Source organism: Gracilinanus agilis, chromosome 5, assembly GCF_016433145.1.
Source record: "Gracilinanus agilis isolate LMUSP501 chromosome 5, AgileGrace, whole genome shotgun sequence".
Taxonomy (NCBI): domain Eukaryota; kingdom Metazoa; phylum Chordata; class Mammalia; order Didelphimorphia; family Didelphidae; genus Gracilinanus; species Gracilinanus agilis.
In genome coordinates, this window is record NC_058134.1 from 173,248,007 (window position 1) to 173,273,172 (window position 25,166).

General features: G+C 38.9%; 1 protein-coding gene across 1 annotated transcript in view; it reads right to left on the bottom strand.

Annotated features, from left to right (window-relative positions):
* Positions 1–25,166, bottom strand: part of CELF2 (CUGBP Elav-like family member 2) — a 195,725-nt gene that overhangs the window by 89,481 nt on the left and 81,078 nt on the right. The window contains exon 4 of the mRNA XM_044678041.1: positions 5,221–5,269. Coding sequence (XP_044533976.1) covers positions 5,221–5,269 — 49 coding nt within the window. The remainder of the gene's footprint in view (positions 1–5,220; positions 5,270–25,166) is intronic.

Consider the following 25,166-nt stretch of genomic DNA (forward strand, 5'->3'; position numbering starts at 1 on the left):
TAAAGCCCAGAGATGTTAGTATGGACTGGAGAGAGGGAAATCAGACTGGTGGCCCTTAGAATAATCAAGTAGGTGCTCTTGATCATGGACTTAGTCAAAAGGTCTTTTTTTTAATAGCCCTCACCTTCCGTCTTGGAGTCAATACTCTGTATTGGCTCCTAGGCAGAAGAGTGGTAAGGGCTAGGCAATGGGGTTAAGTGACTTGCCCAGGGTCGCACAGCTGGGAAGTGTCTGAGGCCAAATTTCAACCTAGAACCTCCTGTCTTTAGGTCTGGCTCTCAATTCACTGAGCCTCACAGCTGTCCCCTTTCCACTTTGAATTTCAAAATTATTCCTACATCTTTCATCGAAGTAAGAAAGTCACTAGTTGGAAATGACCTGTGACTCCTTCCTTTTTAAAAATGGAGACCTTGCAGGCCTCTTTCCTGAGCTGATAGTATTTAATTCTCTTCCTTACAGATGGCTATGAACTTCAAGCATGGATACTAAGGATTTTGGAGGCCTCAAGATGAGAGAAGCAAGAGGAATAAGATGATGTCCCTCTTACCTAAATTCTAACATTCACTGAGATGAAAGAAAATGAAGATCTTCTCCATCCTCCACCTCTACTCACTACCCAATAAAGCTAAAAATTATGCATAGTCTATTTAAGACAACTTTTATTGAATATGCTATCTGAAAGAAGTTGTTTGGGATAATTACTTTTCTGTTACTTGTGCTATAATTTTCCTTAATGTACATAAACGTTTGGAAACTAGTCTCTCTCCATTTCTGCAGGTACAATGAGCATATATTTGGGTTGACAACAGCTTAGGCAAAATTAGACCTAGAATCTTCTCCAATCCTCTTCTAATTTAGGAAGGCTTTCCAATGATCCCCCTCTTCCCCTAATTGCTACTGCCATTTCTCTGAAGTAATCTGTATTCTGTGTATACAGATACCTAGTTACTTGGGCACTAATTCATTTTGCTTTTTTTTTTATATTACCAGACTTTATTTAGCACTTAGCACTTAAATGTTTGTATTGTAGTCTACAAGTTTTCTTTGACTTAAGAAAAGGAGAATTCCTTAATTGCCACAAACATTTCTTTGTGAGGTATACCATATATTCTTCCTGGGAGCTTCTATAGATATTTTTAACAAATATGGTGAATAACATTGCAATTATACTTTTTGGATGAGTTCTTCTCCCTTAAGGATTAAAAATGAATGTCCAAAAAAGCACTTTCAAATAAATGGAACATTAGTCAACTAATATATATGTGGCAGTGTTTGTCAATGACCTTTGTAAACATATTGTCCTTACCATGGAACAAATTGAGAAAGGGTTAATTATTTAAGTATAAAAGGTTATCTTTTTTTTTTTGTCAAGAAAGAAAAGTCTTTTTTTTATCTCTAATTGTAAGTCTGCTAACACCCTGGTGTACAATCTGTCAAAGTCACACCTGGATTCAGGGCTGACTGAATTAATTAACAACTTTTCTATGTGTTAGTGCTAACATATGGCATTTAATTACTGCCTCCAAATCTGTGAGTCTCTCCACTTTGAATTTCAAAATTATTTCTTCATCTTTCAGTGAAATTAGTAAGCCACTAGTTGGAAATGCCCTGTGATTCCTTTTTTTAAAAAATGGAGTCTTTGCAGTTCTTCCCGAGTTGATATTTAGTTATCTTTCCTACAGCTTGCTGTGAACTTCAAGCAGGGACACTGGGGATTTTGGAGGCCTCAACACAAGAGATAGCTGGCTTACATGGCCTTTTTGGATTCTGTGGCTTAAGAGTCCCAAACAAGTTGAGAGGTTGGTGGGTTAAAGCAGCACAGATTTGTGTTCTGTCTATAGTCTTAAGAAATGAACATTAAGAAGGTGTGTGCACATGGGTCCTCAGTCGTATATATCTCTCTATCCATCCACCCTCCCTCTGTTTCTCCCCCTGCAAACGGTGGTCACTCTCCCCCTTCCCACCCCTCATTTCAGCAAGGGCCTTGACATTTCCAGGTAGCACTGTTGAGAATCAGCTACTATAACAAAGAGAAGACACCTACAATCCAAAAACAGATTTTGCTTTCAGAAGGTGTGTCCTAATTTTTTTTTTCACTTACGCCTAGTTCCAGCAACTTTTCTAAATGAACAAAATGAACCGGAACTTTAGGTATCTTAAAAATGATGTTAGCAGAAAGAGAAATTGGAAAAACTGAGGACCTCACACGGCACAATATTTTCCTTCCCCAGCTAAAGCCCTAATTCAGCATTTACATTTAGCTTTCTTGGATTAAAATGGAAAATTGTGCAAAGGGAAAAAAAAATCTCCATAGATTTTAAACTCTGTTCAAATAAGCACTCCCAAATCTGGATATTGATATGATATTTATCTGGCTTGGAAAGGAGTAAAACAATTAGGAAGAATAGCTTTTACTACATGTTAACTAGCACTTTACTGTTTGTCACCAGAATGGGAATTTGTTTGACACACGGAATCACAGAAGCAAGAGAGGAAAAGATGAAACAAAGAAATTGATTATCTTTCTTAAGTCTTACAGGGTCCCAAGATTAATTCAACGCCAATTTAAAGCAGGGGAGTCCTACATAAAGCTGGGAAACTCATTTGATAGCATGAGAATTGTAGGGTACAAAACTTGGGCGAGTCAATTGCTAGGAGAAACAGAGGTTCAGTTTATTGTCAGATTGTAAAGATGGATGACGGCTCAAGGGGTAATTATTTTTCTTTATTTCATTTGTCCATCACTAATTAATCTGTGATTAGGAGCACTCTTGTTCTGTGCAAATACTGAGTTTCAGGAATCTGAGCATGTTGATAATGAAGACAGCCAATGTCTTACTGTGATGAGTCTTTTGTGCCATCCATAAATGTCAGCAAACTCAATAACACTGCAATTAGAGCTTGTTATATTTCTTTCACAACTATAGGAGCTATTTAGAGCATCTGATACAAAGAAATCCTTGTGCTCTTTGAGCTTTCTAAAACTATGCTTATTTGTCAAAAGCACCTTGTAAAAGCTGGGGGGGGGAGTGAGGGAAATGAGGGAGGGGTCAACTTTTTATCACAAGCTTTAGGAAATTATATATTTCACTGCTTCCTCAATACCTTCAGAGAAAGAAATGAAACCCGCCCATGTCAGTGCAACAGGGGATGTTTCTGATCCTTCTACTTTTGAAAGGCTGCTGAAATGAAGAGCTGTCATCCTTTAAAAGCAACCTTCAGCTCAATCACATTCTTTAACTCTCTAGAATGTCAACCTGAAAACTGAAGGTGGGCCTATATATCCAAAGGCAGAACTGGTTAGACCCAAAGTGGCTATGAGTATTATATATGCAAATCTCTAACATCTCTTGAGTAGGATAAACCAAAATATCAGTTTCTGGAGGATGCCCATTCATTCATTTGTTCATATGTCTACTTTTTTAACAAGCTGCTGTGATCGTCAAAAATGTCTTGAAATAAGAGAAGTATAGCACGATGATTAGAACTATAAAATCTTTTTTTTTCAGTCAACATAAAAATGACCTTTCTGAAAGCAATAACAAATTGAGAAAAGTAAGTACAACCTCTTTCATGCTTTCCTCATTGTTGCCCTACCAAGAATATACTCTAAGATAAATCTTAAGATTTATCTACCATGAGAAAAATGAAGTGAAAAATTCAGAAATAGGAGCAGCCCCCCCAATACTTGCCTCAATTATTTTAATACAGTGTGATTATTCCTAATTATCAGTTCTATAGGCTACTATTCAATTGGTTCTCTCTTGAGAGGATAACAAGGTCATAGGATCAAACCCTCTGACTTTAGTAGCTAGCTTGTTCAAACTCCTATTTTTTAACACATAGGAAAACTGAGGCCCAAGAGAGGTTAAGATCACAGAGGTAACAAGTGATAGAACCTGGGTTTGAACCTGGTTCTTGAGACGGCAAGATACAGTATATACTGAACTGAACTCTCTCCTTTACCCAAAATTCTTGTCTCTTTCAATGAGACAAATGTATACTCGATTGAGAATTTTTTTTAAATTTCTGAATTATAGAGCCTGGATGTTAATGAGATTTCTAGACAATTAGTACAATGTCAAACTTGTGTGATGATGATGAGGCCAGAGGCATATCTAGGTAATGAATCTTGTTAGGTCAGGGAGAAGGGAGTTGAGTCGCTTGGAAGAATTGGGACAATGGGCCAGATCTTGAACAAAAAGCCAGACTATTGTCTAGTCCAGAAAAATTTAGCAAGTTCTTGTTTTCTTCAAAACTTTATAGTCTGTGGAGAAGCCAGAAAATGGGATGCACTACAATTAGCAAAAAAATACCTTGTGGAGAGATTTAGAGCCCAATCATAATTTACATTTGCAGATATGTAGATCTCTAAGTGCATGGCTTCTGCCCTGATTACTAATTAATGAGGTGCAAAAATGCCTGTTGGAGGGAAACAGTGCTGATTATTATGTCAGCCTTGAGGGACTGAGAAGCTCTGTGGTCTAAGAAGGTAGAAGATTCCTTTAACATACATTTCATCAGCCCATTAAAAAAATAAAAATAGGGATAAAGCTTTGCTAAAACAGAAGTAAAAACACCAAACAGGGAATCATATCCATCAGTTCTCACAAGTCTGGAAGGGACACATTCCAGTTATTTCATGGACCTTGTCAATAGCATTTTTTTGTGTGTGTTTAGCATAAGTTTTTTTAAGTCAGTAATCTGAATCCTGCATGAACCCTCATGCAAATACATTCTGCTCATTTTGATATGATTTAAGCCACCTGCATTAAAAACAAAAACAAACACCAAACCAAGGAATAAATGAAAAACAGAAAAGATGTAGTTTAACTCTTAATAGGCAATTCCCTCCTTTGGCTCTTTTTCTTTTCACAGAGTTAACAGGTGTTTTTGTTTTGTTCTCTACACCTACACTGAAGAGGAAGATGAACAAAAGGTAACTGCCAAGGGGCCAAGACCTCGGGCAAGCCCCAAATGGAGAGAGACAGAAAACTATTTCTTATAACACTGTCCACACATCTTTACACGAGAGATAAATGGGACAACAGACCGGGTCATCATTTCCTCAGACCTGACAGCTGCCGAACTATTTTCTGAAATAGTTCTCAGCTTTTTACACAGAAAAGGATACTTGGAGCTGGCTTTCTCCTACATGCCCTTACTTTTAAATTTAGACACAGGCATTATTATTAAATAAGATAAGCAATGGCCACTTACCATTTGACTTTTCACTATCTGCAGGTTTCATCTGAATGGGATGATGCATCTGAAAATACAAATGAGAGAAAGGCAGGTTGGATGAATGAAAAAAATATTGTCATCTGACAGCACTGAATAACAGTGAGGTGATGAGGGTACATGGTCAATACTTAATGTCCTTGAAGTAAAAGAGAGCCACAAAGTCAAAATAATGTCCCAATAACCATTTAAAAATGTAAGTCGGACATTAGCCTAGTATTTTATAGTCATGAATTGAATTCTCTTAATTCACCGGGTCCCAAAGACTAGTAGCAATCTGAATGTAATTCATTTTGCCACTGACCTCCTAATTGTCCACTGTGTGTGTTTTTCTTGGTTCTATGATCACAGTTATTAGGGTGAGCTATTTGAGGGATCTATAGTTGGTGAATTCATTTACTATCATTAAAACTTGCCTTTTTTTTTTTAACAAAGAAGAGGCCAGATGCAGAACGGAGTGCAAGCCACTACGGCCAAGAGATGAACCTACACTCATATTAAATCTGTATTTAGGAAAAGGAGGGAAATGTGAATTTTCCATGATCGAAGTGTGGCGTTTTCATTTCACCACATTGAGCACTTTGGTCTTAATCCGTTAGCAAGCTGAATCGCACCACTGTGCATTTACTCCAAATACAGAACGCTACCTCAATCCCCAATTAAAATAAATTCCTCAGACTACTTGCAGAAGCCCTTCTGTTTCATTTTTCACGGTACCCCAAGGAACATACAAGTTACAGGGTGGATGGAGTCACTGGCTGCGCTAACTGCTTTGATTGTAATGGGTCCCGTTCTCTTTGAACCTTTAATTTCCCCAGTGGACCCCCATCACTTGCATGCCACATCTCTGGGTTTTATCTAATTTAAATGAGAGGGGAATGGTACTTGGCTCAGGCATTTAAATGATGTGAAATTATTATCAGTCTGTCCAGGCCATATGTACCTCGTGCCTACCGGAAGCCTTGAAAGCACATGGGAGAGGAAGATGTGGTGTGCTCTTAGGTGCCGATTAAAGACATTGTGGTGGTCTAAGTAACATTCCCCTTTCGTTCATTTGTTCAACAAGCACTGAATGCACACTAAGTGAGTACCGCTGTCCTAGGCAGCATGGAGGAATACAAAGAAATATGTTTATTTTATATATATAATATATGTTTTATATGTATATAGTGTGTGTACCTGTATATACACACATATATGCATATATATGTTATATGCATGCTATAAATGTGATAGCACACATAATATCAAATATATAATACAAAGAAGATGTACTGTCTTCCCTCAAGTGACCTGCAAACTACTTGAGGAAAAGAAGACACAAAGATGAAAGTTAACGAGTAAATATGCCACAAAGCTATGCCTGGTGAAGTACCAAATGAGTGGACGATAAGTAACTCATGCATTTCTAATCTACAGAGCAAATATTTCAAGCAAGATTTTAAAAACTGGCCAGACTTAGAGTTCCAAATAATCTTTATTTCTACAAAATGTCATATTCCTACCCTTGAAAAAAATTTTTGGATATTTATTAAGGGAGATTAAGCAGAGATAATTTTTGCTCTCCCAGGTGTGAAAAAAGAAAAAAAATCCATCTGCAAATGAAAAACCCATTTTCTGAGGGTTTCTGCTCTCAGGCAACTTATATTCTATTAATGAGATTTTATAGTTTTGACTTTTTAAGACCTATGATTTAATTGGCTTAGGGAACTTGTGGTGAGGATTTCCCCTTAACTAGTTCAGATTGGAAACCATTCCATAATTTACTCTTAGAGGATATGTATAAAAAGCAAGACTCAAAACCTAAGTTTTCCTAACTCTAAGGCAAGTTCTGGACATACAAAATATTAAAAAAAAAAAGATCCTGAAAGCCAGAGATTAGGAGGGAATATTCATAAAGAATGGGTTGGGCATATACATATATGGATGGGAGATAGAAAATTAAGACAGGGTACAGCTAGTAGCACAGTTGGGCTTTAATAGAGGGGAGAAAGGGCAGATATGGCTGCACAAGCAAGCTGAAATCAGCTTTCAACAAAAATTTTAAACAAAATACTTCATCCAACATTTCTTCTTCCTCCAGGAGGCAATAGGGAGCCACTGAAAGATGATAGGAGAGCAGTGACGTGGTCATATTGTCCCCAACACTCCCTACTACTACTAGATCCAGATTGAAATATGAGTGGGAAATGTTTAACCAAATAAATAAAAAAGCAATAAAACACAGATTATATAACATTTAAAAACTAAGTCAATATATGATTTAGTGGCCCTTAGTTAGTATTTGAGTTCAACAGCACTGGTCTGGGCAACCAGGAGATGGAGGCCTGGAACTAGAAGACAAAGGGTTCAAGAATGGGCTGGATTGTACTTGTTTTGCTTGGGCCCAAAGGCAGAACATGAAACAATGGGTGGAAGAGGCAAAGAAACCATTTTAGGATTGTGTTTTTTTTTTTGGTTAGGAAGTAAGGTCTATTCATAAGCAGAATGGAATGATGCAAGTGTAGCTCCTGTTACATATTCCAAACATTGCACACACATGGAACTTAGTTTTTAGAATAGCGGAGACATTACAGCATGGGTGACAAGCCTTCTTCAGACACATTATGCAGATAATTTCGAGAACATCTGTGAAACACTGTTGACCCCCTTGAGAAAAGGTGCTCCATAAATACTATCTTAAATGAATCATCATTCACTTGTTACAGACTTTTAATCACAGACAGGGTGTAAATGTCAAGTAAGACAAAAATAGTGCAGGGCAAGGGTTCTAATCATTTCATTTTCACTTCTAAAATCTCATGACCCTCAAAATTTTGGGATATGTTATGGGGGAAGTAAGGAAGTTTATACCGAGGCAAAGGAACTCTCTGGTTTAAAATTCCAAGTAACAATAAAAGGTCATAGCTATTAGGATTTAGAAGGAATATTAGAGGTCATGTAGTCCAACTCCTTTATTTTACAGGTGAAGAATCTGCAGTCTAGGAAGTCCAAAGCTGTACAGATCAGTAATGGAGGCAGAATTCAAAGCATTTGTTCTCACCCCAAATATTGTAATCTTTCCACAACCCCCCCCCCCCACTCCTCATAAGAAGAAATGCCTAGGGTTGAATTCAAGACCACTTTGCAAACAACATCAAATAATGATGATGATCTTTAGCTGGAAAATGGTGTGAGGAGATTTTTTGGGGAAAAAATGATGAAATAAATCTTATGAGAACTTGAGAGATATTTCTATGGATAGATGAGTTTCATGCCAGCAGTAAAGTAGGACCAAGATTACTCAAACACAAGCTTGAGTTTTAACCTAACCTTAGCCTGCTCCTTTCCACAGGAACTTCCAAAGTCCTAGGAAGTGGCAGTAGTGGAATGGGCCACATCTACTCTCTTTCATGAGCAGAAAAAACACAGTGCCATAACTATCACTACCTTCCAACATGGCAGTGATATCCCTCTCGAAATCTGTGTCAGGATTTGGAGGGAAGTGGGTGAGAAGGGTATTTTCCAATTACTAGACTGGGATACAAGAGGAAGGACAGGGTATTGCTTAAAAGTGATAGATAGAGAAGAGGATAGCTCAGATAACAATAGCCAATCTCCCTGGAGCTCTAGAAACTATGGTAGGGGGAAAAAAAACCCAACAAAGATACACTTATAGCTCTTATAAATCTGGTTGGAGACTTGTAAAATCCAATTTTAAAATCTTGGAGGAATAATGTTTAATTTATCCTGAAGGATGGAGATGGTAGAGAATCACTATTTTATTCTTCCATAAATTTATATCATCATTATTAATAGAGTTTCTCTAGCACTTCAAAGTTTGTAAAGCATTATACTAATATCTTGTTTTATCCTCACAGCAACCTAGGAGACAATGATCAATTATTACCCTCATTTTACAAATAAGGAAACTGAGGCATATAGTTGTTAAGGGACTTGTCCAGGGTAAAAAAAAAACTAGCATTGTCTAAAGACAAATTTGAACTCAGGTCTTCTGGGCTGCAGGTTCAAAAGTCCAGCAAGTCCATTGCTACTCAGCATACTGATATTAAAAAATTGTCATCTTCTTAATTAGAGTTAAGACAACCGACTAGCAAATTTCCTCATAGTTGGTCTAAATTCAGAAATCACCTGGTATTTCTCACTTGTGAGAATGTTAATGTTAGATTTAAGGTATCAGAAATCTTTTGTTCAAATCTAGCCTCAGACACTTCCTAGCTGTGCAACCCTGGGCACGTCATAAACTCCATTTGTCTAGCCATTGGTTTCTTGTTTTAGAGTTGTTACTAAGACAGGAAAAAAAGGGCTAAAAAAAAGAAATCTAGTGTAGTGCCTTGTGGAAATGGAAAGAAGAGAGCAGTGAGAATGAAACCCTTAGAGTGGGGAAACAGAGGCACAAGAATAACTTGTGGAAGGTGCTTACACATGGCAGCCAATGATGCTATGCTGAGGGACAGGATTTTTTATTGCATCCCCCTATTCAGGACTTCCATTACATAAACAAGGAAATTGTGATTATCCAAATCATGGTGCCCCACTCCCGGGCACAGAAAGGCCCATGATGCCCAACAGTTTTGTGTAAAAATTCTTAGTTTAAATAGCCACTGTTCACATGGGCATAAAGAATACAGAGCCTAGGGGAAAGAAGGGTGATGGCGCTGGCTTCTTCCATACAGAACCACTCATGTTGAAACTTGTTTAACCCTGGCCATCACTGATTGATAAGTTAACCACCTTTAACACCAGATTCAATCAAACATGCCATTTATAACCTGAAATGGGTTTTACACAGTCACTGGAACGCATCTCATTATTAAGCCCCATCCTAACCCCTTGAGAAAGCAGCCGTGCTGGCACATATTATAAACTCACTGCCTATAAAATATTTAAAGATAAAAGGAGGGGTAAAAATGAAGTGAATTCACAAAAGAGGTGGGCCCTGCATAAGAAAATAAAGACAAAGCAGTAGGAAAAACCTGAAAAGTCCTTTTATTTTACTCAACAACGAGTAAAAAAAAAAAAGCAGATCGAAGGACTTAATCAGACCATTTCACTGTTTAGCTGTAGATGTTATGAAATGATCATTTTTGATGACCCTCTGCTTTCTGAAGGCTTCTCAAAGAAACAGTGGTTTCAATGGAAGCACCCATTGGAAGTGTGCCACATCCTGAAATGAAGGCTTTCATTCTGTCAGGAAAAAACCCACTCAAACAGTCATCATATACTGCAAGGCTATGAGCTTGCATTTCCTTCCAGGTAAATGATTATTGCCATCTGCCTTGCTGTCATATTCCAAACAGACCCAGTTACTGCTTCATCTCCTGTTCTGGAAAGGAAGGGCCATAAAGAGACCAAAGGAGCTTCAAGGATATGTAAAATATTGAATAACAAACTCCCACGGTCTCTTATTTATGCCTTTATAGAGGTCTGGGAGAATTGTCCCAAAGAAAGCTAGCAAAGGCATCTTTATCTGAATTACACCTATGGGAGCTCATGGGAGTTTTGCCACCGAGAGGTCAAAATATGATAACTAACCAGCAAATTCAGTCAGTTTATTTAATCTTTAAAAATCACAAAAACCAAGCTTTATCACGGAGGCATAGACATAGTCTGGGTTCATGTTTTTCTGAGTCTGCTCCTCTGCTACTTTGGAAGCTGTGACTACAGTGGCTAAGGGCAATGGTAAATTGAGTCATTTGGGGTTAGAAATATTTCACTTGAGGGCAGCTAGGTGGCACAGTGGATAGAGAGCCAGGTCTAGAGTTGGGAGGAACTGGGTTCAAATCCGGTGTGTAATCCTGGGCAAGTCACTTAACCCCAACTGCCTGGCAAATCACTTCTTCTCTCCATATGTTAGTTTTCAAAGGTATAAAATAAAGGGCTTGTATTACATGATTTCTAAGGTTTTCTTAAGGTCTGTTCTGAGAATCAGAAAAAAATCCCCTATGTCCCAGTGGGCTAATAAGGAACCCAAGACTGTACAGGAGGGTCCAAAATGGTGGTTTAGTTTTAAGCTTTCATAGCTTAAGTCTGCACTAAGACTTCTGGGACATCTCATACATGCTACTTTAGATGACTCGAGCCTAATTTCAAACACATGCCAAATATTTCAGCTGCTTCTAAATGAAGCTTATAACCTGGAATTAAACCACATTTTTATTGGTGTTGTTCCTAGGGGCAATCTATCTGTAATGCTTCCTACATATTGATATACAGAAAGGCTAGCAATAGTTTTGGGAGAATAAAATGATGTTTCCACTATAACAGGATTAATTGATCTATTCTTGAGATGTTTTGCCAAGGTTAACAGTGTGAAATAGATATGAGGGATCCATAAAAGGAGCAGTTAGTTAATGTGCTAGTTAAGCCAATCGCACAAGCCCAGGTGGATTTACCTTGAGTTAACTAGATCATAAAAAGTATTGATTATTTGAATTCTGACATAGACATTATCATTCTAGATAAAATACAGCACAGGACTATATCCACTTAGGGATCTTTCAAGAAGCCAATTTCATGACGGAGGATAGAGCCCAAGCAACCTCGACACATCAATATTTTCAAGTCACTGGCCCCAGTCTAAAGAAAACTTTTGGGTGCACTCAGTTGGGTAATCTTTAATTGGTCCAACAGTTGTCAACTAAACCGGGAGGAAATGGAGTTTCTGAAGAATACAAAGTAATTCTCGATCTTTCCCGTTCCAAATCAGAAAATATGGAAAGACTCATCTGTAGGAACAAATGACAGCTACTTGTTGCTGCTGGCCATTTTACAGAGTGGAATGGTCGATCCCTCGAAGAGGAAGAGAGGGGCTATTTGCATGAGGAATCTGAAACGAATCTCAGTTCAAAGGTGAAGTAGGAGAGGACCATAGAAGATAACTTTGTGACAACAAACAGGGCCCTAGAATATGTTTTCAATTCAAGTTCTAATCATTCACGCATTCATTCAGAGAGAGAGAGAGAGAGAGAGAGAGAGAGAGAGAGAGAGAGAGAGAGAGACAGAGACAGAGACACAGAGACAGAGACACAGAGACAGAGAGAGAGAAAGCCCTGAACCTAAGGTCCATGAAGATATTTATCACTTTTTAGCTTCAAAGACTTCTAGTCAGCTTTTCCACTGGAAAAACAACACCTATTTACATTCTTGTCAAAAACATGTGATATGTGTACAGGGGGGGAAAAACAAGCAGTGTATCCGTTTACTTCTGGCAAAAAAAAAATATTGCAGGGAAATTAGATTAATCTGGGTGGAATTCTATGTGGGAATTTGGAGTCTGTCATGGTGATTAAGTCATCATTTCTGTCAGATTACTCTAATCGGCTGTCAAATAACATTCCACAAACCCATCTGTAACTTGGCATCCTAGTTATTCAGTCGATGTTACCTTCTGTATACAAAACACATACTAAACAAGGAAGGGCACAGCCTAGCATTTATTAAAGTTATTAGCTATGATTAGGTTCTGTGTTTTCATACTAAATAACAACATAAGCTCACATTTTGTTTTATTTATTCTTGAAATTAGAAAAAGAAGCATGGGCTTAAACAGGGAGTGTGGAACATGAATGAGAAATGCTTATTATGAATGAATTTAGAAAAGTGTGGCTTTGGAGCACATTTCAGAGCAGAACCATCTGAGCAAGTTGCATTAACCTTTTCTCTGCTTTTCTCGGAAAGAGTATGCTATACCGAGGGCTAAACTTATCTTAAAAATGTTGATAAACAAATATGGAGAGACTGCATTAGTTACCCTCTAAGGACTGTCAAGAAAGAAACCTATAGATTGCTGCCAAGGCACGGGGGAAAGAATACACATTTATATAGTGCCTTCTCTGTGCCAGGTACTGTGCCAGGTGCTTCTTTGAGTACATAAGAACCTGAGGGGAAGTAGGGGCTATTATTATCATTCCCATTTGACAGTTGAGGAAAGTGAGGCAAACAGTCAGTGAGGGTCAGACTGCTGGTGTCTGAGGTCAGATGCAAACTGAGGTCTTCCCCACTCCAGGCCCTGTATGCTAACCACTGTTTTCACCAGCTGTCTCTACTGTACCAGTTGTTTGGTGGTTTCATTTGTGTCTGATTCTTCACTATCCTACCTGGGGTTCTCTTGGCAAGATACTGGTGTGGTTTGCTATTATCTTCTCCAGCTCATTTTACAGATCAGGAAAGTGAGGCCAATGAGGGTAAGTGGCTTGTTCAGGGTGACCCAGCTAGGAAGTGTCTGGGGCCAGATTTAAATTCTGGAAGATGAGCCACGCCAGTGTCCCTCCTCGCTGCCCACGTACAATGATCCACCAAAGTATCACGGGGGCAAGAGTTGGTCACAGGAAAATTTCAGGTTATTATAGATTAATGAATTAAAGTCAAGAAAATGAACATTTTGGCCATAAGAGATGGAAAACGCATTCTAGTTATCATCACCTTTTCACTGTGAAATGGTTTGCCAAGGACAATAGCAAAGGCCTCATCCCCGAGGATAGGGATTCTGATGGATGACACATTTAGAAAGTCCCAGCCATGCTGATGGCCAGAATGGACCTTCAAAGACACTGAGTCCAACCCTAAAGTAAAAAAATGTTTGATACTTTTTTGTTTTACACCTCAGTGAAGCTCTTGGCTGCTCAGCTTGTCTCCTTTTAGGTGTGTGTTGGGGCAGGCTCTGCAGGCACCTCTGTGACATTTTGGGTGGGCTTCTAATGACTTTTCCTAGAGTATGGACAGACACTAGCTCTGTGACCCTGGGCAAGTTGCTTCACTCTGCCTCAGTTTCCTCAACTAAAAAACAAGCTGGAGAAGGAAATGGCAAACCACTCTGGTGTGTCCGCTAATAAAACACCCAATGGGGCCAACCAAGAGTATGGCAGGATGACGATTACTCCTGGAATCTTTTGTATTCCTGACTGAGAAAGCACTGTGCTAATGATCTCCAGTGTTGGAATATTAGGGCACACCAATTTCTGAGGCAGAATTTTCAGCTTTTTATTTAGTGTGTTGTTGCTGCTAGGGCAATCTAAAGAGTCCACAGTGATTTTCAGATTAGATACAGTATGTTTTTCTAGTTGGAGCAAACTCTTCCTCAAACCTCTAGCTTAGGTTTATTAATCTCAAAATAAACTGCCAATAAGTTTTACAAATAATTTTCAAAAGTCATTAGCTTTTTAAAATGATTCCATTTGGCCATACGGTTTATATTGGCCCCATCTTCATTTGTCAATAACTTCTCTCCCCTTTTCCCTGTCATTTATCCTATCACTAGTTTAGACACAGAATTTGTCCAGGAGCAAATATATGCCCAACCTCTTCTCCCCCACCTCCCACCTCTCTGTCCAAAGCAAACAAACAAGAACAACCAAATACCACCAGCCCATAGACATCCACAAAAACCAAGCACAAAAAGGAAGGGAAGGGAGCGCTGTTTTCCATTAGATCTGCTGCGTAACTCCTGTTAGGCCTTGGGCACAGGGTCCAGGATTTCCTTTCATGTGTGCATAAATACAGTGGTCATGCTTTCAAACTTAAAAGGTTCTACTAAAGGTTTCCCAGCAAGTGAACTTATGTCCTTGGTGTCTTGCCCATTAGCATTTTACTTATTCTGGCTACATATCATGATGATGGGGAGTTTCTGTAACTGTTTTTTCTTTAAAAATGATTTTTGTGGTCTTCAAACAGACTGCTCTTTCCTAACAGGATGCCGATAAAATAACCATAGTAACCAGGGAAATGAATGGAAGAACATTGAATACACACATGAATGGGACCAGCTGTAGGGAAAATTGTGAAATAGGCAAATTTCATCTTTGGTACCTCTCCATTCCTCTTCCTTTTCCCAGGTGTCTCTATCAAAGAGGAAACTGATCTGAGAAATGTGTTAGTGACTTAATGTGCTCTCCCTTTTGGGTATACCTGCACTTCCTAAAGAAAAGATGGGGGGTAGTAATAGTTAATTATGAAGAATGAATCACTGATGATGTAATTGTAGGCATCATTCTTAAAAAAAAACTTTTATTGATGCTTTTAAAAAATTTCACAATTCATAGTCATTTCCCAATAATCTTCCTTCTCTCATCAAACCTTATCTTGGAAAAAAAAAAGACATGGATAGAGTTAAGCAAAGCTACCTCCTCCAAATAACTGTGTTGGATAGATTTTACAACATTGTGCTGTCAGAGATTCCAAATTCTTAACTCAGAGGCAAACATCCAGGCATTGTTTCCCCTGAATGCAGAGGGCAGTAATCTTGATGAGTCTAAGAGCTGTTGCCCTGCTGGGACCAGAAGGGCTTTTTCCTAGTGAGCTACTGAACTTAGAGAGTGGCAAAAATTCATGCTCTTATGATGGGATGTGGGGAAATAGCTCTCCTTCAGAGAACATAGGTGCCTGACACAGGGAAGTCAGTGCTCCTCCACCAGGATCTTGGAGTTGGACAATATACTGTGAACAACATCCAACTCAAGCCAAGGCTAAGGCAGGGGTGGGGAAGTAAGAATGGCTAAAATGCACAAACTTGAATCGTAAGACTTCTGTGCCTGGACAGAGGGATGAAGGCAAGTGTGGTGTTATAAAACCATCAAACATCAGGCTTACATGAGACCTTGGCCATCGGTTACCCCATCTGTCTTGGCTTTGGTCTGACTGGGGAACACAGTGGAAGGAAGTCAGAACAGGAGACAAGAAGGGGGAAGGAGGGAAGAGAGAACTGGTAGACTATAGCATGGACTCCCAGATTTCTCGCTTCTAATGCTTTTGTTCCTTGATGGAGGTCCCAGACCCTTTTTCTTTCTCCTGCCTAGGATTTGTCTTTATTGACTAACAGCATGAAGAGAGAGAAAGATGAATGCTGGGGTTGTCTAGAAGAGTAGCAGTAGAAGGTAGAAGTGGATGGAGAGGTAGAGAATGGGTCCCTGGATTGCAAAATCCAATGACTTTTTCTCAATCCTCATCCTGATTGACATCTCTGCCACCTTTGATCATGGTTGCGAATCACCATCTCCTCCTGACCTTCCCTCTAGATTTTTTTGATCTTCCTCTCTCTGGTATCTTCTCCTTCTCCATCCCCTTTGTTGATTCCTCATTCATCTCATACCAATTAGCTGTGGATGTCCCCTAAGACTGTCTTGAATCCTCTTTTTTTTTCCCTCAATACTATTTTACTTGATGATCTCATCAGCTCCTAAGGGTTCAAGAATCACCCTGATATAGATGATCCTTATATCTACAGATCCAGCCCTCGTCTTTCTCTTAAGCCAGTCATTCATCAGCAATTGCCTTTTAGATATCTTGACCTGGATGTCCATAGTCATCTCAAATGCAACATCAAAACATTTCAAATTCAAAAGAGAGAATTCATCTTTTCTCCCAGTCCAGACTCTCTTTTGAGCTTCCCTATTAGTGTTTAGGGTATCACCATCCCCACAGAACCCAAGGGCCTCTCCCTTGGTATCATTGTTGCTTCTTCAGCTCCATTTGCCCTAATTCTTTATGCCCACTCATCTTCACACCCCCACCCACCCACCCCCAGCCATGGCCATTTTAGTTAATGCCCTCATCCCTTCATGCCTGTAAGAGCCTTCGAGGTGATGTCTTTGCCTCAAGCATGCCTCATGCCCATCATTCACTTAGCTGCGAAAGTGATTTTCTTAAAAAATAAAAAAATAAAAAAAAAAGGCCTGACCATGTTGACTCCTGCTATCCCCCAATTAGTCCAGTGGTTTTAAAGAACTCAATCTGGCATTTAAAGCACTTCCTATTGTCTTAATATTCTTTTACTTTCCTGCTCTCCCCACATTCTTTTAGCCACATGATATCTCTTACACGTGAGACTGCAGCTCCCATTTCTGTGCTCTCTCATTCGTTTTTCCCTATATTCTCACCTCCTTACCTTTGCCTCTTTACCCCCTTTAAAATGACCTCTGCTCCCACCTTCCGCAGGAGGCCTTCTCTGCTCTTCCTCCCTGCTCATGGGTGCCTTCCCTTCTAATACTCCCTTCTATTTCTCTGCGTAGATCCTGGGTGAACTCTGTTATTTCAATGTCATCTCCCTCATTTGGATGCAAGATCAATGAGGCCAGGGATGGTTGTTAGCTTTCTTTAGGAATGAGCACAATGCCTGTCAAATGAATGTTTCCCTTTTCTTGCTCTCTTTGGGGCCTCTAGACTGTGGCCCAATTCATAACTAGCTAGCAAGGATAATTGGTCGCAATAGGAAGAACCTTATCTACTGAGGTGGGGAACCATGTGGCCCTGACTTTAGGCTACTTCCCTATTACCTTTTCTTCAGCTGAGGCATCTCTCACTCCTCCTGCCCCTAGAGTTGAAATTCCTGGGAGTAGCCCTTCCAGATGCCCCTCCAATCCTATCGTCTGCACACCATTCCATCTCTATTGGAGCATAGCTATATAAAACCTAATAATATACCCTCTGTTACGGAGTATTATTATTAGAATACGTCTAATAATATACCCCAAATACTAATAACATATTAAAGGCAGGTAGGTAGCTCGGAGGATCAAATCCAGCTTTGTGACCTCCCTAACTCAGTTTCCTCATCGGCAAAATGAGAATAACAATAGCACCTATCTCCCAGGGCAGTTGTGATGAGGTCCAAAAGAGACATTTGGAAAGCACTTAGTAAAGAGAATGGTACAGAGTACGTATGTAGCAATACACGATTATCTTCTCTATACAAAAAACGTTATTGCTGCTATTTCTATCATTCTAGGGGCTTAGAACAGGAGTTAGACAATAACATCTTATAGATTTAATTCCTAATACTAACATTGTTTGGTATTTGAGTCATATCAGGGGCATCCCTGAGGTAAGGTATGCATGACCTGTAAAGACTTGTAAAGGCTTTTGAGCTCCTGAATGGAAGAAGTACAGAAGGCTATATGTGTTTTATTACTCATATATTCTGCAAAGGGGTATAATAATGGCTTCTTTTCCTTCTTACATCCACAGGCACAGATTTACTTTGCCAGCAAAACCACATAATGTTATATATTAACAAATATATTTCACGTTACAATGCCTAAGAGTGAAACGCCATAATTTTCTATCCCAAAGACCCTGAAAAGCCCAGAATTTAAATGAAATAGGTCATTTCCTTCATAAGAGAATACTGAAAGTAGTTTGGGGAGCTTTCCAAGCAACTCATTTGCAATATTTTCTACTTTTAATTCACTTTAAATAGAATGTTAACTTGATGATTTTAAACAACACTGCATTCCAAACTAAGAGAGCAGACAAATATTTGATGGGCAATGTTAATAAAACAGTTTTTTATAGGAGTCTCTAGTTCCCTTTAAGAGCAGCAAGGTGGTGCAGTGGAGCAATGGGCTTGGAATTGGGAAACTCATCTTCATGATTTCAAATCCAACCTCTGACATACTAGCTGTGTGACCCTGGACAAGTCAGTTAACCTTGTTTGTCTCAGTTCCTCATCTATAAAATGAGTTGGAGAAGGAAATGGCAAACCACTTTAGTACTTTTACCAAGAAAACTCCAAATGGGGTCATGAAGAGTTGGACACAAATGAAAACGACTGAACAATAATTACATTCTCCTAAGAGAAAAACAAAACCTTCCCCATCTCAAAAACAAAAACAAAAACAAAAACTACCAAAGCAATCAGAAACTCTTTAAAACCATAGATTCAAAACTAACTTTGAAAAGTTGAAGTCAAGTACTTCTCTTAAAACTCCAAACATGGAGTGGCCTCTTTATCAAGTCAACTGGGAAGCAAAATTGAATTTTATATTCCAGTGTTCATTCTATAACTTCTGAGTCTTGGGTAGTTTCTGAATTGCTTTGCCAGCCACGTTTATTAATTAGTGTCTAACATTTCCACCCCTCTGCAAGTTACAATCTCTCATAAAAAATGCATGATGTGATTGGTTTGGGAATGACAACTTCATTTACAACAGACAAACAAACATCAAATCTTATTCTGCTGTTTTCTTTCATTTATATATTTACGTCCTCTTACTGCTACCCTCAAGGCCTTTGAGATCTATGCTAGCAGAGTGAAGGAAGGTAGGTATGGCTTGTAATTTTCCTTTTCTAATCATGTGTAAACAAAAATGATGAACTACTTCCATTTTTTAACAAATGAGCCTTGCAAAAAGAGATCTATTCCATTCTAAAAATAGACAGCAAGTTTGGAGAAAAGCCTTAGGGCAATTTCATGTTATCCATGCTTAAAACATAAATCCATTAAACATCTGAGCAAGACATCAGATATTGTTTTTAGCAGCGATATTTATTCATCTCATCATCTGCAACAACAGTGACTTTTGGCTGATTTTTTTTTTTTTGCCAAATGAAGATTTCTCTTCCAGTACTAATAATTCTTGATGAGTGTGAGGTTCATTTCACTGTCTCATTTAGAGTTCCTCCTTAGACTGTAACATGCAGGTTGTTTACCTGGTTTGGAAATTACTTGTTGGCAGCACTTGGGGGAAATGATGATGGTAGCTCAATCATATTTTAAGTACCCTTTCTCCTAAGACTTAGTCTTTTAAAGATCAAATTAAAAGCCAAATCTTTCAAATATATATCACAGGACCAAAATGAAAATAATGGCAATAAAGTTAACAAAGGAATAACTTTTGTTTCATTAAATTCGACCAACATTTATTGAGGTGTCAAGAAAGTGCAATGTATTTATGGGTGGTGTTGAGTATTCCAGTTCAGCTAGAGCATGGAGTATAGGAGGGCACAGTATGAAATAAAACAAAACACACTTTAAATACCTGACGGAAGCCATTACACTAGGCAAGAATATCCCTGATTGTTTTAACCAGTCCTCATCTGGCTTGGACTCACGTCCTTTTTATCAGCCTGGCTGCCTCTTGCCTCTTGCTAGGTGCTCTCTGGTTTATCAAACTCCTTCCTGCCCTGTGATAATACAGGGCAGGAAGGAGAAATGGTGGAGTTGAGGCATACAGAGAAGGGCAGCTAGGTGGTACAGTGGTTATAGTGCAGGGCCTGGGGTCAGGAAGACTCATTTTCCAGAGTTCAAATTCAGCCTCAGACCCTTACTAGCTGTGTGCTTCTGGGCAAGTCACTTAGTCCTGCCTGCCTCAGTTCCTTATCTTTAAAATGGGCTGGAGAAAGAAATGGCAAACTATTCCAGTATTTTTGCTGAGGAAAGCTCAAATGGAATCCCTGGGAATTGGACACAACTGAACAACAACAACAAAAGCATATAGATTTGGTAATTTTCTGGTTAGGCATGATGACTAAGCCTCTGGAAGTTGATGAAATACCTAGAGGAGAAGGTAGAAAACACAAAGGAAGAAGATCCTGGACAATCTTTAGGGACATTTGTACTTAACAGGCAACCAGTGAGAGAAACTGAGGAGTTTTCAAACAGAAAGAGAACCTGGAGAAAGTAGGGTCATGGGCTCAAAGGGAAAAAAAAATCAATGAAGAGAAAAAAACTTTACAAGAGATCAAGAAGGATGACTACTGAGAAAAGGCCAAAATTTTCTATCTTTAAACTTTTCAAATGTTACTCTAGAACTTTTAGACTAAAAACATCTCTATTTTATATTCAACTCTATTCTGCTACATTTTTTTTCTTTCTATAATTAACCCAGTTTTAACCTTCCTTTTCTGAATGAAAGATGAGGTTGGGTCCACTGGTGCGTCTACTCTTCTATTCTTTGGTACATTATTTAATTCTGAACTAAATTCTGTCTTCCTTCTAAAGCTTTTGAAAGTTACCACTGGAAATATTTAATATCTGCATTTCAATAAAACTGCAAGAGCATATCATGTTTATAGAGTAGAATCAAGATAAAATACCCAAGAATAGGCCGAAAGTATCCAAATTATAACATCTATTCAATTGCTTGCTTTCAGATTAGGCTGAAGGGCCCAGTTTATATAAGACTATTTTAGTATCTTGGCACAGCTTATTTAAGAGTGATCAGGAAAGCCCTGACTTATAAGAAACCCATTCTTTATTCAATTTTCTCCTTTCTTTCCCCTATCTCCTCTTCTTTGGCTATCTCTCCCACAGTAAATTATATGTAATCATTATCTTCTCTTGCTTACAGTGTAGTATTATCCTTTGCAGACAACACAACAGACCTTAACTGAGCATAGGTTTTCGAGGAACATCTGAAGTTCTCAGATAAACTGGTTTCCAACCAGCTCGGTCCCTAAAAGGGCAGTTTGGGCACCTTAAATATAGATGAGGCCTCTGAATAACAAGGCATTGATAAGGCCCTATTGTCAGCTAGCATCATATGTAGGAGGGTACCTTGTGAGCCTAGACAAATTTAGCATCACCCCTTTCCCTTGTTTTCAGAAGCAGAGTGACTCGAGCAGTTAAAGAGACTTGCCCCAGAGTCAGATGACTGGGTTCTATTGTTGGATTCAGGTCCTACAGCTTTAGGGGGATTCTGAAGTGTCTTTTTTTTTTTTTAAAGAAGTAGAGGCAAAAGGTTTCTACCTAAATACAGGGATGTAAGCAAGGTGAAAAAGAAAAAGAGGCTTATTCATTCTAAAAGATTGAGAAGTATTAAGCAATGCCCAGATTACCTCAAATCACTCCCTTGGAAATAATGAAAAAAAAATGTGAAGGAAGGTAGCCTAGCAGTACCAGATATTAAGCTATACTATAAAGCAGCAGTCATCAAAACGATATGGTACTGGCTAAGAGAGAGAGAGGAGGATCAGTGGAAAAGACTTGGGATAAGTGATGTCAGCAAAACAGTGTATGAACCCAAAGAGCCCAACTTTGGGGACAAAAATCCACTATTTGACAAAAACTGCTGGGAAATATGGAAAACAATATGGGAGAGATTAGGTCTAGATCAACATCTCACACCCTACACCAAGATAAATTCAGAATGGGTGAATGACTTGAATATAAAGAGGGAAACTATAAATAAGTTAAGGGAACACAGAATAGTATACTTGTCAGATCTCTGGGAAAGGAAAGATTTTAAAACCAAGCAAGAGTTAGAAAAAATTTAAAAAATGTAAAATAAATAATTTTGATTATATCAAATCACTTCCTTGTCTCCACTTTATCATGTAGTCCAAACCATGTTAAGAAGAATGGAAAGGCAGAAGAGTAGCGGCATGAGGTGGGAGATGGGGTATGGACATGCCAAGCCATGTCTCCCAGAGTCCTTCTCAGGTGGCAATCGTTTTGTTGTATCTAAAGCACACGTTATTGAGACTTAGGCATAATGGAGGCAGCTAAGTGGAGCAGTGGATAGAGTGCCAGGCCTGGATTGTGTAGACTCATCTTCCCGAGTTCAAATCTGGCATCAGACACTTCCTAGCTGTGTGACCCTGGGCAAGTCATTTAATTACTCTGCCTTTTCCTCATCTGTAAATGAGTTAGAGAAGGAAATGGGAAATTCCAGTATCTTTGCTAAGAAAATCTCAAGCGGAGTCACAAAGAGTTGGACATGACTGAAATGACCAAACGATAAAGCATAATGGAATTGCTGTTGGGTGAAGACACAGGACTCTAGACTTGGAATGGATCTCAGGGACCAGCTAGCTAATCCAAAATAGACAAATAGGGAAACTGAGGCACAGAGGGGACTTACTCTTCTAGTATTAGTTTGTTTGCTTTTCCTTTGTTCTTTTTCATATTGAGAAAGTTTAACATAACCCAATTACAAATACAGAAGCCACTGGACTCACTGTCTCTTCTCGGGAATCTCCTTTGTTACATCGGGGAGCCCACATAATTTATTTCTCTGTGGCTCACTAGAGTGCCCTGCCTGTATACCCCATTCCTGCTCCCTTTCATTGGAGGGCTATTTCAGGACTGATGGGCACCAGATGTAGCTCTCACAAAACACCCAGCCTGGCAAACTACCTATAATAAAAATATGGTTTGTACAAAGGGACTACCAGTAGTAGCTCTGAATGCCTGTGATCAAATCAAAAGAGGATGAGTGGCCCCAGAACCCAAAACGCTGAAGATAGAAAACGGGATACAGTCACCGGGGAATGCCACATCCTAACATCTACCCTTAACGCTTCCAACCTGCCTCCCTAGGCCAGAGGAGATTCATTTTTACATATTCCTAGGCATAGAAAACATCAACATACACAGAGCACCCTTTCCTGTGTGATTCTAAATTCTAACCTTAGTGCATGTGGTGGTTAAATTTTCTATGTCAGCAAATGTTTTCTTTAGCTGCAGCTATCTAGGAAAACAGGATAATAAATGCTTCGCTTTCCTGGTGAGGAATTTCATGCCCAAGAATGATGAAACAGCAGGGAACCTATACTTCTAGAAATTCTGCAAGGTGGGTGTGGGCCTGCCAACTATTACAGATTAACCCTGCTACAGAAATTGCTCATCTTGCCTCAGAATTAGCTTAGTCTGGCCAGAAAGCTGAGCTTAAAATAGAATCCATTCTATTCATCCTCTTACCGTCTCAGATGTATTAATTCTGCATAAGTTTCATTCATGTGAAATTTTCTGCACAACGCAGAAAGTATAACTTGGGATGGAAAAATATAGTTGCCGACCTGGCATCAAGAAGGCCTGTTCACCCATTGTTTGGCAATCCGTCCAACTTTGGTCATCATCCCCATCTACCTTTGTACCACTAACTGAACGTGAATGGGCAACCATGGTAGCTTCCCTACTGGGCAGGAATGGTTAGTAGTTCTTATCTTCTAGGTGACAAGGAAGATACAAAATTCAGTCCCTATAAAAGATTTATTCATACTCAAGCTACTAGATGTTTTGGCCAGGGATATTAGGGTCACACATAGCCACTAAGTATTTGAGTCTAGATTTGAACTCAGGATCTCTGGAGCATTCTTGGAATGCTACAACAAGCACCCATAGTAGCCCTGGTGGTTCCCAGTGCTAGACTTTTGAAATAACAACCCAACTGGGGACAGTACTAGAGTGTCACATGCAAAGTCCAACTAGGGGCAACTAAAGAAGGCAATTTCTAGGCTGTGGTGCACGCAGGGAGTCACAGTGAGGGGCACTTTTTATAACTACATATTTTTTTCATGCTGGAAAATTCCACTCCATGGTACATGGATATTTGACTTTGTGATTAATCAAGTCATATGTGTCAAGGCAAAGGTTCCCACTCTATTAGCCCAATTTTCAAATGCAGGGGGAAGTTTTTTTCCAAAATCTCTCTAGGGCACACAATTCTCTTTTTTTCTAGGGTTTTGGTCATGCGAGTCCAAAAAAGGAAAAATCAGAGAAAAGGGAAGAAAATGAATTTTTAATCAATGTCTAACATTTTTTATGGGAGGAGAGTCAATGATTAATTTCTTCCAATAATTTCTTTATAAGTAATCAGCACAAACCTCTTTCCATTCATTAGCTATAGATTCATCAGTTTTGTCACTGTCTTTTAGGCAAATGTCCCAAATTTGAAACTAATTTGATTCCTTGCATCATTCACAGGTAAGAAAAATGAATTTTTATGTACATTGCAGGGTAAGGGAATAAGCATTTATATTGTGCCTATTATGTGATTTACCAATATCACTCCATTTGATCCTCATAACAGTTCGGCAGAGTAGGTGATATTATTATCTCTATTTTACAATTGAGGAAACTAAAGCAAATAGATATTAAGTGATTTGCCCAGGATCATACAGCCAGGAAGGCTCTGAGTCTAGATTTAAATTCAGATCTTCTTGATTCCAGGTCTAGAGCCAGTCTACTGTGTAATTTAGCAACCATTAGCTCCACCCACAAACTAAAACGTGGCTCAACAAGAATGTTAAGTGATTACTATGTACCAAGCAAGCCCTGTGCTAAGTGCTGAGGATACAAAGATACTACTTATAGAATTAGTCAGTCAGATTGGTTTCACATTTCCTTTTTTTTTTTTAAGATGAATTAAAAAAAATTTTTTTTTTATTTTAAACCCTTAACTTCTGTGTATTGACTTATAGGTGGAAGA